The 14,271-nt window shown below is 39.2% G+C and overlaps 3 protein-coding genes across 3 annotated transcripts; 1 reads left to right on the top strand and 2 right to left on the bottom strand.

Moving 5' to 3' along the window:
* Nucleotides 1-472: 472 nt before the first annotated feature.
* Nucleotides 473-2,462, bottom strand: Tbp (TATA binding protein). The gene is made up of 5 exons (XM_011501781.1): nt 2,038-2,462; nt 1,754-1,884; nt 1,150-1,393; nt 866-1,064; nt 473-790 (listed from the first exon to the last, which is right to left on the bottom strand). Exons 1-5 carry the CDS (start codon nt 2,305-2,307, stop codon nt 714-716), a joined length of 921 nt encoding a protein of 306 aa, XP_011500083.1. The 5' UTR covers nt 2,308-2,462; the 3' UTR covers nt 473-713.
* Nucleotides 2,463-3,074: 612 nt separating this feature from the next.
* On the top strand, nt 3,075-5,355 carry Rpt1 (26S proteasome regulatory subunit Rpt1). Its single transcript, XM_011501780.1, has 6 exons — nt 3,075-3,271; nt 3,413-3,450; nt 3,525-4,007; nt 4,083-4,247; nt 4,318-4,484; nt 4,903-5,355. The coding sequence occupies exons 1-6, from the start codon at nt 3,199-3,201 to the stop codon at nt 5,279-5,281; spliced, it is 1,305 nt and encodes a 434-aa protein (XP_011500082.1). The 5' UTR covers nt 3,075-3,198; the 3' UTR covers nt 5,282-5,355.
* A 207-nt stretch (nt 5,356-5,562) lies between these two features.
* Nucleotides 5,563-11,164, bottom strand: dib (Cytochrome P450 302a1, mitochondrial). The gene is made up of 8 exons (XM_011501779.1): nt 10,588-11,164; nt 8,299-8,539; nt 7,225-7,400; nt 6,937-7,141; nt 6,612-6,771; nt 6,274-6,522; nt 5,808-6,020; nt 5,563-5,731 (listed from the first exon to the last, which is right to left on the bottom strand). Exons 1-8 carry the CDS (start codon nt 10,685-10,687, stop codon nt 5,618-5,620), a joined length of 1,458 nt encoding a protein of 485 aa, XP_011500081.1. The 5' UTR covers nt 10,688-11,164; the 3' UTR covers nt 5,563-5,617.
* Between the last annotated feature and the right edge of the window lie 3,107 nt (nt 11,165-14,271).

Genomic DNA, 14,271 nt, shown 5'->3' with positions numbered 1-14,271 from the left:
AAAATTGACTGTATAACCAATAATGTGGTCTATAATAAAGAAATATTATAAATAAAAAAATGCCATATAAAGTTGAATTTATACAATTTTTAAATAAATGCATTAATATTAGTTACAGTACAAAACATTTTATCAGTTATGATGAAAAAAAATATAACTAATGGTAATTCTCAAATATAAATATAGTATTGATTCATCGTATGTATCAGTATCTTGTACTCTAGCTTTAACATTAAATTAAAGTATAGTCAATTTAGTAAACATGTGTACATTACATATATATTAACAATAAAATAAGCTTTTAATAATTATTGATTAATTATTATATAATTGTACTAAACCAGAAAACATATTTTCCAGATATAAGTAATTTCACTTAAAACAACAGATGTATAACTGCATTAATTCTTTGTTTTACAATTTTTTACTTCATTTCTTCTTCCTCTTCTTCTCTGTTATTTTATTTAATTGTTTATTTATTTATTTATTTTTTTTATAAGACTAGCGCAGTACACCTATTTCTGCATTAACATTATTAAAAATTCAATTTATCCAGGCGGAAAAATAGAGTAAAAAGTATCTCAATTCTTTATATAATGTCCAATGTGATAATGTCCAAAAATATAAATATTTTGTGATGTTTGGTTTGACGTAGGTTAAAAAAAAGTACATACAATCCCTTTAAAACTTCATCTAATAACATTAGACGGATATCACTGCTTTTTAAAACTTTTCAGAATAGGATAAATATTATCAAATGCCTCGTATATTTCTTGACGTACTTTTGCACCTACAAAAATTACATATTTTTATATGCATATATACATGTCATAATAAATTAATAATATTTTAACAAAAATTTTACCAGTCAGTACTACTTTTCCAGATACAAAAATAAGCAGTACAATACGAGGTTTCACCATTCGATAAATAAGGCCAGGAAATAATTCTGGTTCATACGATGAGAACTGACCGTGTGTAAGGACTAGACCTTCTAATCTAATTGGAAATTTAACGTCACAGCTCCCAACCATATTTTGAATTTTAAAGTCTAGGAACTTAGCCTAATCAAAAGATAATCCATATGTCATTTACATAATTGCATTTGAAATTTAATACCATTATATACATTAGAATGATTTTACATACCGGAAATCCTAATTTTTGTATAATTCGCGCATATTTTCGAGCTGCAAGTCGAGAATCCTCTTCACTTTTAGCTCCTGTACAAACCATTTTCCCACTACTGAAAATAAGAGCAGTCGTCCTAGGTTCACGTATTCTCATAATAACAGCGGCAAAACGCTTAGGATTGTATTCTGCATTTCTTGCGTGCAGTGCTATTTTCTTCAAGTCTAACTTACAGTTCAAATTCACCGTTGAAACGATGTTTCTATAATGGAAATATCATGCTAATTAGATTACGATATAAAGCGCTCAATCATTAGTATTGTAACAAAAGATTTTCTCATACACATTAATTCCAAATTTTTTACATTTATAGCGATCTAAGGGAATGCTACTATTTTAGCATCAACGAAGATTAATGCTAAATAAATTGTACATTACTATTATTATAATTAGTATTATCAAATATGTAATTTGAAATAGTTTACATTATAGGCATAATTTATAATTTAAGCTCCTACTGTAATTTTTTTATGTCAATTTTTTAGAAAGATCAATGATCATTCTATTAATAATTTTTATACATAACAATAAAGAAATTAATAGCTTCATTGTCGATACTTACTGTAATTGAGGAAGAATACCAGGATCTGCGGAAGCTGGAGTCATTGGCGTCATAGGACCAGGCGTGGATGGTCCTATCGACGAAGGCGCAATTTGACTGGATGGTTGAACAAGTGGGGACATGATATTTTGCTTTGAATTAAAAAAATTTTTATTCTTTGAAATTAGAAATTTAAAACATAACGCGTAAGTTTAAGAGAAACAAATTTTTCTCTATTACTTATGTTAAAATTGATTTATTATAATTTTATCACTTATATTATAAATATCAATAATTAAACATACTGGAGTTTGAGGCTGCATCATACTTTGAGGGGTAGCAAAGGGTTGACTCATCGCATACGTGTGCATAGTTTTTTGTGGTGTTTGCATCATCATATTACTTTGCATCGAACTCATGGAATGAATTTGTTGTTGGATTTGAAATTGTTGCTGCTGGGAGTCTTGCTGTTGTTGGAGAGCATTTGGTAAAATTTGCTGGTCCTCGTCTGGTTGATGCAACGGTGTGCCAATGCTTGGTATGCTAAATCCAGGACTCGGAAGCATTTGATCCATCTTGGCAGTTTTATTGCAAAGTAGATACAAGTAATCTTACAATATCCTATTTTCTGCACTATGATTTTAACCTCCAAATAATGAAGGTATTATTACACATAACTCTTATCTATTAATGAAATAAATTTCCTTAACCCATGATTAAGAAAAAATTTCCTGTGAAAATATAAAAATTATTTAAAAGCCAAGTTAATTTAAGTTTTATTTTATACAATACAATTATGCATACATTGTTTAAATAATTTTCCAATTACCCACCTTACTAAATAAAAACTTATTCCTTAGAACAATCTTATCAATATATTGTTAAATACATGGAACTTTTTTTATTAAATGTATTTATTGTATATTCAATAAAATGTTATAAATAAGTTCCGAGCCGCCAAGTTACAAATAAATTGCGACGGCTATATAATAAATTTGCCTGCGCGGGCTAGATTAGGTTAGTTTCTGCGCATGAGCAACCTACATCACAGTGTCTATACTAATTTGCCATGGACATTTATCCGAAATATATTTCCAGTTTAATGCCCTCAACTGCATAAGATTATGCATAAGATGCATAAGAACGAATTAGCATTATTCGAAAGATCTATTATGGTATGAAAAGTATTATTATAGTATGAAAAAGCCATGTAATTGATGATTATTTAAATTGTCGTCGATAGGTCAGTTATCTGCTTTATCCTAATTATCGAGCTTAACGCATCTACCGCCAGGAATTTCCACTCGTTATCTCTCATTGTTCACATCTTTCATTATTTGCGATCGCAGCTTGTCGTTTTTGCTTATAATCGAATTTATCGGTCATAACCTTTAATCTTAAATCGTTGCATTAAATACTTTATGTCTATTTCTTCAACATAAGTTTTAATTGCATATTAGCGTAAAATGCCGGATCATCTTGGAGATGATATGCGAAAGACTAAAAATGATGAAGATAAAGAGGAGAAGGATATTAAGCGTAAGATATATAGTTAACACCTTTTATTTCTCTTATATTCATATCTTGATTTTTTCGATTAAAATTTCATTGAATCCGAAAGAGTCATTCGAAATTTAATTTTATTTTCTCTCTCTCTCTCTGTCTCTCGCTGTAACGTAGCTCTGGACGAGGGTGATATTGCATTGTTGAAAACATACGTAAGTCCAAATAATTAGCATTGCGGAAACATTTATTAAGTAGTATAATTATAATTTTTCTAAATAATATTCAGGGCCAAGGTCAATATACAAAAAGTATAAAACTAGTCGAAGAAGACATTCAGACTATAATAAAGCAGGTCAATGAACTGACCGGAATAAAAGAGTCAGACACGGGGCTCGCTCCGCCCGCACTTTGGGATCTAGCAGCTGATAAACTGGCGCTACAAAATGAGCAGCCTCTACAAGTCGCTCGCTGCACAAAGATTATCAATGCAGATTCCGATGATCCTAAGTATATTATTAATGTTAAGCAGTTTGCAAAGTTTGTAGTAGATCTTGCAGATTCGGTTGCGCCGACTGACATTGAAGAAGGAATGAGAGTGGGAGTCGATCGTAATAAGTACCAAATTCATATACCACTGCCACCGAAGATCGACCCTACCGTAACCATGATGCAGGTAGAAGAAAAGCCCGATGTAACGTACAGCGACGTCGGTGGTTGTAAAGATCAAATTGAGAAATTAAGAGAAGTCGTGGAAACTCCGCTACTTCACGTAAGTTCAATGCAACTGTAGTTCTTTATTCGTTATCAACTTGAATGCCAACTGATTTTTTATTATTCCATTTAGCCGGAGAAATTTGTGAATTTAGGTATCGAGCCACCAAAAGGCGTGCTTTTGTTTGGTCCACCGGGAACTGGAAAGACATTATGCGCAAGAGCAGTGGCTAATAGAACGGATGCCTGTTTCATTCGTGTGATTGGCTCGGAATTAGTCCAGAAATATGTTGGCGAGGTCTGTATTTTCATCGACCTTATGTAACAAATATTTTTTTCAATGCTAAAATGTACGACATATTATGTAGGGAGCCAGAATGGTAAGAGAATTATTTGAAATGGCTAGGAGTAAAAAGGCTTGCTTAATATTCTTTGATGAAATCGATGCTATTGGAGGTGCTCGATTTGACGATGGAGCCGGCGGTGATAACGAAGTTCAAAGAACTATGCTCGAGCTTATTAATCAGCTCGATGGGTAAGTTAAAAACAACCGAATAACATTAAAATAATGTTTCTTATAAATTTGGACGATATTCGTCACTTCCTAGGAGTGATTTTTGCATTTATCATTGAGCATCTAGAACAACAATATAATTTTTAAGTATTAGGAGTGAAAATCTTGTAAAATTTCTCCCTTATAATTCTTATTAATACTTAATGCGACAATTTAATTTATGCACTTTTAACATCCAGACGTGCATATTTATATTCAATAATTAATCAAGAAAATAAATCATTAATGGTTTATTTTAAAACTTGAGCGACGTGGTTTGTTTGATCAAAGCTAAGTGCAATCGTCGCTATTATGCACCAATTCGCATAATTAGCCTCAGCAAGCAGACTCGTAAGTAAAATAAACATCGAAATTGAATATTTTACTGTTTCACCCAAAGATTCGATCCACGAGGAAACATCAAAGTTCTCATGGCGACCAACAGGCCGGACACTCTAGATCCTGCCCTCATGCGACCAGGTCGTTTGGATAGGAAAATCGAGTTTGGCCTTCCGGATCTCGAGGGCCGCACTCACATCTTCAAAATCCACGCTCGACCAATGAGCATCGAAAGGGACATTCGTTTTGAATTACTCGCTCGACTCTGTCCCAACAGCACCGGCGCCGAGATCCACTCGGTTTGCACGGAGGCTGGCATGTTCGCGATCCGCGCGAGGCGTAAGGTCGCCACCGAAAAAGACTTCCTCGAGGCGGTGACAAAGGTCATCAAGTCGTACGCGAAATTCTCGGCTACGCCAAAGTATATGGCCTACAATTAAGCGCTTTCGTACTTTATCTTTCTTTTTTTCTACACGAAATTTCAGTTGTTAAACGCGCGCACACGCCCACGACACGACACGACACGACACACACACACACACAAACACACAGACACAAACAAACAAACAAACAAACAAACGCATGCGCGCCCAAGGCACACACGCACGCATACGACACACAAAAAACAAATATAACACGATTGTTTTACTTAAGAAATTAAAATTTACATTGTAATTTTTAATGATATAAATACAGATATTTATAATGTGAATCGATTGGTTTTGTATTTATTTATTTTGTAAAGATATTTTAATAATATTGGAATGCTGGAGTGCTCAAGTACGATGAGGATGGAATGTTAAATTAATCGGAGCATTGGGCTTGTTGATGAGGACAGACTCGACGTCGAGTTCGCCGCCGGTCCAATCAAATTTTAATCGTCGACATATCTGAAATTGACAAGGACGCTGATCAAACGAAACTCATGAAATTATTTCGGATAATGATAATCGCCCGTATGGTTACCCTCAGCAACAAAATTTGCATATTTTGCTCGGCCAAACGACGCGCGATACAAGATCGGGGCCCATGGCCGAATGGAAGGACGAGGTAAGGATGAATGCCGGATTTCTCGTTTTGTCCAATCTTCCTTGTCCATCGTTCAGGTATGAAACTGTCTGGATTATCGAAGTACTCGGGCAGTCGGCAGGAAATTTGATTCTGAGTTACGACATTTGTCTGCAAAATGTAAATTGAAAAATTGAAAGCTTAATAGAGCTTAATGAATTTGAAAGTTTTAATGATTATTTGGGCTTTCAGTTTTCGCTTTCCGCAAATAAGCCATAAATTTAAATGGTCAAATAAGAATAAATTTCATAGGACTGGAGTCATCGGATCATCGGATCATCGGATCATCCGATAAGCGCAAATTTTGTAATGGCGAAAATTTTCAATGCAAAATATAACTTGTCATATTTGTTAACAAACTAACGCCTTTTTGAACGTGAAATCCATTGAGTGCAACGTCCATTTGCAATATTCGTCCAACTCCGATTGAAATTGGATTTAGTCTAAAGGTCTCTTTAATAACAGCTTTCGTGTAAACAGCCTCTTTCAAGATGCTTTCAGTCACGAGAGTGTCCTCCTGCTTAATCAATCTCATCGCTTCCGCTTGAACTTTCTTCTGTGCCTCTGGATTCCTCGCCAAATGATAAAGCGCAAAGGCTGAGCTGTACGTCGTCTGTAGAATCGAGATATTATTATTATTTTCCGTTCTACTCTATATCATTCCTCTCCCTCCATCGCTGCTCTAATGATTTATAAACTTACGGTATCGATTCCGGCGAGTAGCATGTCGCAAGCCATGCCAACGATGTCCTTATAGTCGAGATAAGGATTGCACAAATACGATTGTAATAAAGACTTCTTATCGAGCTGATCTGACTTTTGCAATTTTTTCATTTTTTCTGAAATCATTTGTATGGCGATTCTGTGAATACAGTAAGTCACTGATTATTAAGATATTATTTAAAATAGACGATTAAAATTGATTTTCAAACATTCACGTTAATTCTAATTGACAAAAAAATAACGAGCCATTAATGAAAATTCAACTGGATGAATTAATTGCAATGTAATATGTTTTATCATTTACTTTTCCATGTACGATTGAGCTTTGGACAATTTTCGGTATAATGGCGTATCGAAAAATCGCCAAAGTCGCGGTCCATTGTCTAGTCGTAATATCGCACTATTTGTGGTAAATGCGGCGTCTATTAATTTCGAGCTCATTGAATTCCCTCGTATCTCGTGTTCCGAAAAAGTATTTATTTTGAGATCAAAAGCAACTAGACACGTTACTAAACAAATTCAATGGTTAATATTATGCGTGTACGCATCGTAATAAGAATGATCAATTATGATCAAACCAATGTTTACTTACATTCCAGAAATAGGCGGGATAATAAAGGTAGTGCGTCGGTTGTCTTATTTTGTTCACATATTTTTGTAAATTTTGTTATCGCGTGGTCGGTATCGGGCAGGTAGCCAACCAAATTCTGTGATTTACTCAATGTTTTTTGGAATTCCTTTCTGAGTCGCCACCAATCAAACCCATTTCTACGAGGAGAATAAAAGTAATAATAAGAAAAAAAAATATTAAGAATTCACATTTTGTTTTGTTTGTGTATTTAAATTATTATTATTATTATTATAGCGAATTATTTTCATTAAGAGAATTAAGGATAGAATTAAGAGTAGCTAAAGGCATGTTTAATACGCAAGTCTGGTAATTAACAGATGATCATTATGTTATTGTAAAATGAAATTATCAATTGATTCTATGGTAAGAGAGGAGATGTGATAAGCTTTCTTTTACTACACACACACACACGCGCGCGCGCGCACACAAATATATATATATATATATATATATATATAGATGTATGATATTCAATATGAAACTTACTTTGATTTAGAGTACCTTATGGACTTATCGACTGTTAGTCATCTTTTCAGATAATAAATGTAAAGTGCAGTTTGAATCTAAATTTCGTAATAAAAGTTAAATAAGTATATTTAATAACTTTAGAATGTATATTCTGTTATATATATATATATATTAACATATTGATATCGGGTAATGGAACAAATTTTTATATAATTTTGGAAGTAAGGCCGATGATGAAATTTTGAATATTTCAATACAATTGCTTCGAATTTTTAATAAACGAGTACTTCGTAATGTAAAGCCAATTTACTTTTGTATGTCTGAAAATTCCGAGACCAGATGATGCGAAAGTATCGCGGATTTTGTGCATCTTGAAACTTTGTGAAATATCAATGGACAGTCGAAATTTTGGTGCACCTTAACCGAATAAATTGAAATTTAAACTGCCTTTAAGAACGAAGAGTATAATTAGAGATTTATTTCAAAGATAACTAGACTTAAGATTAAAACTAGGCCAGCGAGGCGGTAAACAAAAACAAAAACAAAAAAAAAAAACAAATGCTGTACGTGGGTAAGAGTCCGCCGGTGTTGTACAGATTACTTCGGTCCTTGCGGTACTTGAATAGCGCCCGATGACTTCGTCGCTCAGGATAATGGCCGGTGTCGGCTTTGAAGACCTCGGCGATGTCCTCGGGTCGGAATACCCAGACGATCGGCTCGCCCACGACGATCTCCTCGCGCACCAGTGGCCCGTACTTGGCGTACTTCGCCGCTCCGTTTTTGTGCATTTTCTTAAAGTCGTACTCGCCTACACGTGTGGAGTGTTTTTGTTCTCTTAATGTATTTATGTATCGATCGGTTTAAGTCATTTAAAGTATTTAGGAGCTGAGTATCGATAGATTAAACTCTGAAAGATTTTCCGAGCTTCCTATAAAAGGCAAATTCTTATGTGATAGTCAAAACTTTTCCGACTTCAACCATTTGGTTGTTTTTCTTCTTCTTTTTTTTTTCTTTGTTTTTTTTTTCTTTTGCTTTTACAGGCGTTCTCAAAGCCAATTTTATGTTGATACGCTCAAAGGAATATACATTCTTATATACGAGATAAGTCTGGAAATTATTGAAGGTGTTTAATTTCGCGCACACTTTTAAATTTTATTTTCAATGGAATTTAGCAGAATGCTGCGTCAAGTTTATGTTTCGAATGGTCATATACAAAAAGCTGTATAAACGCTAAAGTAATTCACAAACTTTTATATATTTATATAAATGAGTTAGTCACACGATCACCAACTTCCATTTGCAATTTAGTATATCGGGGCGACAGAGAGAGAGAGAGAGAGAGAGAGAGAGAGTGAGAACATTTCACTTTATTTACATTGTCGTTTTAAAAACACCTTTCAATGAAGTTCACCACAAATAAACACGAGTATGATTTTTCATATTCGAAACTATTGTTGAAATGACACTATTTTTTTTTTTTGTTTGTTTTTTTTTGTTTACAAATCAGTAATTATTCAAGATTATACAATGATATTTTATTTATTTTTGTACATTTTTCACATGGAAATGGAATTACTTCCTATTTTGTAAATGATTTGATTTTTAATTTTCAAAATATTCATAGCCATTCGGGATTAAATATAAATGTATTTACATTTTTCTCAAATATAGAATTATATAGGCTTATGCGAGCATACACACGCGCATTTATCGTCATATTTAAATCATAGGACTCTAGACTTCGATATTGCCATACACGATCAATATAAGATCCAAGCATATACCATTAGAAATTACTATATTTCAGAGATAATAATTATAGTACCTAAGGTCATAAAAGATTTATATTATATAATATGTTGCGCTAAAAGCCTTTTGTTTATTACCAAACATAATTATTCAAAAACCAGTTCGTCGAGTAACAAAGTATGCATGGAATCTTCTTTCAGGCCACATTTGAATATTCATTTTTTTCCCTTTAAATATTTGATTTCGAAAAAACGAAATGAAAAAAAAAAGAAAAAGAAAAAAATTGAGAGATAAGAAAAAACTTTATGCCCATTATTATTTAATAATAACGATCAAATATTTTTATTTACAATTACATATCTCACGATTTAAGATACAAGTTCCCGTATTTTTAATATGAAAAAAATTTAGAGATTTATTCTATCGCCTATGAATCAACGTATTTAAAAGTTCCAGTGCCCCCAGTCTCTAGATTTGAATAAAACTTGGGGTGGGGGAAGAGGAAAAAATCTATTTTATTCAATGGAATAAATAATCTGCACGTTTATAAACATTTTTCTAAACCTAACAACATATTATTTCATATGATTTTTTTTTCTCTCTTAGCACTTTACAACTCCAGTCGACATACAAGTTTGCTTTCATAAATTCCCATTCCTCGAGCATTTAACGTATCGTTCATTTAATTTCTTTCATAATTCAAGACAAATCTCAGCAATATCCGATTAACGAGGCTCTTTGCGCGCTCGATGGCTTATGACGACGAGCATAGCGTCATTTGATAACGTGACCCAATCGAACGATCAAATCTTAAAAAGGCGAAGGAGATTGTGAAAAATATGGACATGGAGTGGACATGCTCAATGGCGATAAGAAACTAAGCGCGTGGCAACATAGACAATCGAGACAAATGATCCTTCGAGCGTCAAGGCGGCTGGTTAGGGATCTCGGGCGAGACGTCGATGCGGCCGCCAAGATCAGCCAATCAGCCTCGGCACTGGTATGTCGCGAGCGAAATGCGGTCGACGCACATCAAGGAGAGGTATGAGGAGGAGGAGGAGGAAGCCTCGTTAATAAATAGCCGCATCCTCCCCGAGCGTCACTTACCGATGAACGGCAGATACTTGTAAAGTGTCCCGATGAGCGGCAGAGCCCTTGGTCCTGGAATTTCGTCGAAGGGACGTAAAGTAGGGCTCGCTCGAGCCATGGCGGTCCCCTATCGAACCTTCGCGAAGGCCCCACTGGTCCCACAGTACAATCTCGACACAAGGCCAAGGCTCGTGACAACGGGCCAAGAGGAGTCGAAGTAGAACTTGAAATCGGAGTCGGTGCGAGTGGGTGCGGTCCTAACCTGTTGGCCGCGTGACTCGCGTGCCTTCGTCCTTCCACGGCGACGAATCCTCTAGCAGTGAGCGACCGGTCGGTCGGACCCACCGACGAAAATCCCGCTACGCGGGCGACACTCGCCTTGAATTTTCGCGGATTTTTCGATACGTCGCTTTATTATCTCGAGCTTGGCGTAAGCGCCAAGTGAGTGACGTATTTCTCGGTCGCGCGCCACGCCGCGTGATGCCGACCGGCCGTTTATCCATCGTCCTTCATCCGTCCATTCGATTTAATAGCGATTGCTAATACGCATACCACCGTATCACCAGTTGGGTGACAATTTCGCCCTTCATGGACTCGTCGAATCGTGGACGTGTAACGCGTATGCTTAAGTGCAGTGAGATTTTATGGCCGACACGTTGGATGCACATTACGCCACAAACACCCATCCTCCTCCTACTACTCCCCCCCCCCCCCCCCCCCCCCCCCCCCCCCCCCCCCCCCCCCCCCCCCCCCCCCCCCCCCCCCCCCCCCCCCCCCCCCCCCCCCCCCCCCCCCCCCCCCCCCCCCCCCCCCCCCCCCCCCCCCCCCCCCCCCCCCCCCCCCCCCCCCCCCCCCCCCCCCCCCCCCCCCCCCCCCCCCCCCCCCCCCCCCCCCCCCCCCCCCCCCCCCCCCCCCCCCCCCCCCCCCCCCCCCCCCCCCCCCCCCCCCCCCCCCCCCCCCCCCCCCCCCCCCCCCCCCCCCCCCCCCCCCCCCCCCCCCCCCCCCCCCCCCCCCCCCCCCCCCCCCCCCCCCCCCCCCCCCCCCCCCCCCCCCCCCCCCCCCCCCCCCCCCCCCCCCCCCCCCCCCCCCCCCCCCCCCCCCCCCCCCCCCCCCCCCCCCCCCCCCCCCCCCCCCCCCCCCCCCCCCCCCCCCCCCCCCCCCCCCCCCCCCCCCCCCCCCCCCCCCCCCCCCCCCCCCCCCCCCCCCCCCCCCCCCCCCCCCCCCCCCCCCCCCCCCCCCCCCCCCCCCCCCCCCCCCCCCCCCCCCCCCCCCCCCCCCCCCCCCCCCCCCCCCCCCCCCCCCCCCCCCCCCCCCCCCCCCCCCCCCCCCCCCCCCCCCCCCCCCCCCCCCCCCCCCCCCCCCCCCCCCCCCCCCCCCCCCCCCCCCCCCCCCCCCCCCCCCCCCCCCCCCCCCCCCCCCCCCCCCCCCCCCCCCCCCCCCCCCCCCCCCCCCCCCCCCCCCCCCCCCCCCCCCCCCCCCCCCCCCCCCGGCCCCCCCCCTCCCCTCTTCCTCCCCCCATCCCATCTACTCCTCCCCATCCCACCCATAGCCTTTCATTCGATCGTTAATGAAGGAAGCGAGGAATTTTATTGGCGCGAGTTTTGTCGATCGTAAAAGCCAAAGCCACGACGTTTGATTTTAGAAAATAAATGTTGCGGACTATCGAGCTGCGCCCCATACTCGAAACTTAAAAGCTCCTTGTGTTAATTAAACATTGGCAGCCGATGCTGGGGTGTAGCGATAATATCTTGAGGGATTCAGTATAAGAGGCGAGCCTCTTGGTAGTATAAATATAACTCCGTGCGCCATTTTTCCATTCGCTATTGCAACTATTGAGAATTTATAACGTAAGCGTCAAAGTCTTAATCGCAATTAGCCGTAATAAGAGAGATAATCTGACGTTCGGTTATTCGAACAGGCATCGTCAGAAAGTTTGGTGTTTTTTTTCTATTTCTTTTTTCTTTTTTCCTTTATAAAGTCGTCGTCGTTAATTTTCATCGATGTTAACCTAATTGTGTTGTGCATTTATCACTATAAGAGTACACTGGCCGCGTGTCCCATCCACCGGCACACCGGCCATACCCTTACCTTTGTATTGTTTATTTCGTTTTCACGCTGTCAAGGACTAGAGTTCACTCTCACGGACTCTCCTTTATACTCGTTTACCTACATCGGCGATTCAACGAGAACTCCCGTGCTAATCAGCATTACCCCCTCCTCTACTTCTCCCTTTATATCAAGCGGATTTTTATTTTCCCAGCATTATAAGATACGCCGGCCGCACGGCTTTATCGCGTACGATTGTTCATCAAAAAATACTTCGGAAGAGTAGTTTAATAAAGTTAACGAGTTTCAATTGCTTGCATTTTGTTTCTTTTTTCTTTCTTTCTTTTTTTGTTTTTGTTTTTTTGTTTTTTTTTTGTTTTTTTGTTTTTTTGTTTTTTTTTGTTTTTTTTTTTGTTTTTGTTTTTGTTTTTGTTTTTGTTTTTTACACGCACACGCACACGCACAAAATTGATTTATGTCTTATTTTAGGTATATTAAGAGGGAATGCCGCACGTTCGCCTAATATAAATTCATTAATAATAAAATTAATCCTTAACTCAAGCACTGGCACTGCAACCTCAACGGATGCCGAGAATTTTTATCTCAAAATCGATAAATAAACCTTTTATCAGAATCGTTAAAGCAATATTTCCTACTTTTGAACGTTCGATTAAATTAAACTTAAACTTTCGATGAAAAAAAAAAGCAGTAGTATATCGAAACGGCTAAATATACATTTACATAAAACTTTACTTTAACATCGGTAATGAAAGTTTGAACATTGATTTTAGCGTTAGTTTTTTTTTTTTTTTTTAGAAAGATATTACCAATAACAAAAATCCGTATTATTTCTTTATTGGAGAAAAACAAAGAAGTAAAGATAAATAGAAAAAAAAATGGAAATGAAAGTAAGAATGCCTTCGATAAAAAAGAAAAAAAAAAACAAATTTTCAGGCTACAGTATATAAGCAAGTCTAAGCAAAATTTCGGATTTTCCTTCTTCCTTTTTTGCGTTCGTGGCACACATTTAAACTGCAAACGCTAATTGTTTCATGTTTTATTGGCAAATTTACAGCAGCGAAAATATTTTTCAGCCCGTCGCTTACTTGCCATCGTCGTAGTCCATCATTATTAAAGAGCCAAAGACTCCGAGAGGCTAATTATACGAAATTACTTTGAGGAGGAAGATAGCAACATATCCTCTGTACTCGGAAACCGAACGGTTTAATTGCTGAATGAATGCCATTGATCGACTATCACGTTTGTCCGACTACGACGACCGCGACCCTTGTCCATCTTCTTTATCGCTGGACAATCTCAACGCTACGAATTCTTATTACGGACCTGGTGCATCGCACTACTATTAAGCTTAAGACTATTAATAGCCGATCGAGTGGCGGCTCATTCAATGCCTTAGTAAAAGTTCGTAAATTACAATGTGAGCGATAATGCATGCTGGTCAGCGTAATCCATAAACTGTCGAATTATTCGACGAGTACGTTGTCGGAGATAATCGATGTCCCGAGAAGATTTCTCCTAATATAACACGAACCATATAGCACGTAGCTCCTTCCTCCTGACCCCGTCCCATCCAATCCCATCACATCCAATCCCACCACCACCACCTCCTCCTCCTCCTCCCCTTCCGCCCCCGGT

The sequence above is a fragment of the Ceratosolen solmsi genome, unplaced genomic scaffold, assembly GCF_000503995.2.
Source record: "Ceratosolen solmsi marchali unplaced genomic scaffold, CerSol_1.0 scaffold23, whole genome shotgun sequence".
NCBI classification, from domain to species: Eukaryota; Metazoa; Arthropoda; class Insecta; order Hymenoptera; family Agaonidae; genus Ceratosolen; species Ceratosolen solmsi.
Note: the sequence above shows the minus strand (reverse complement) of the source record. Positions and strands in the feature narration are given on the sequence as shown.

Excerpts from the sequence above, each read along its gene's own strand:
- Tbp (XM_011501781.1), bottom strand. The coding sequence starts at position 2,307 with ATGGATCAAATGCTTCCGAGTCCTGGATTTAGCATACCAAGCATTGGC. Across the intron at positions 1,394-1,753 it reads GGTATTCTTCCTCAATTACA|AAACATCGTTTCAACGGTGA; the intron begins GTAAGTATCGAC and ends TTTCCATTATAG. Across the intron at positions 791-865 it reads TGGAAAAGTAGTACTGACTG|GTGCAAAAGTACGTCAAGAA; the intron begins GTAAAATTTTTG and ends TAATTTTTGTAG.
- Rpt1 (XM_011501780.1), top strand. The coding sequence starts at position 3,199 with ATGCCGGATCATCTTGGAGATGATATGCGAAAGACTAAAAATGATGAA. Across the intron at positions 3,272-3,412 it reads AGAGGAGAAGGATATTAAGC|CTCTGGACGAGGGTGATATT; the intron begins GTAAGATATATA and ends GCTGTAACGTAG. Across the intron at positions 4,248-4,317 it reads TCCAGAAATATGTTGGCGAG|GGAGCCAGAATGGTAAGAGA; the intron begins GTCTGTATTTTC and ends CATATTATGTAG.
- dib (XM_011501779.1), bottom strand. The coding sequence starts at position 10,687 with ATGGCTCGAGCGAGCCCTACTTTACGTCCCTTCGACGAAATTCCAGGA. Across the intron at positions 7,401-8,298 it reads ACCGGCGGACTCTTACCCAC|AAATGGGTTTGATTGGTGGC; the intron begins GTACAGCATTTG and ends TTCTCCTCGTAG. Across the intron at positions 6,523-6,611 it reads TACTCGCCGGAATCGATACC|ACGACGTACAGCTCAGCCTT; the intron begins GTAAGTTTATAA and ends TCGATTCTACAG.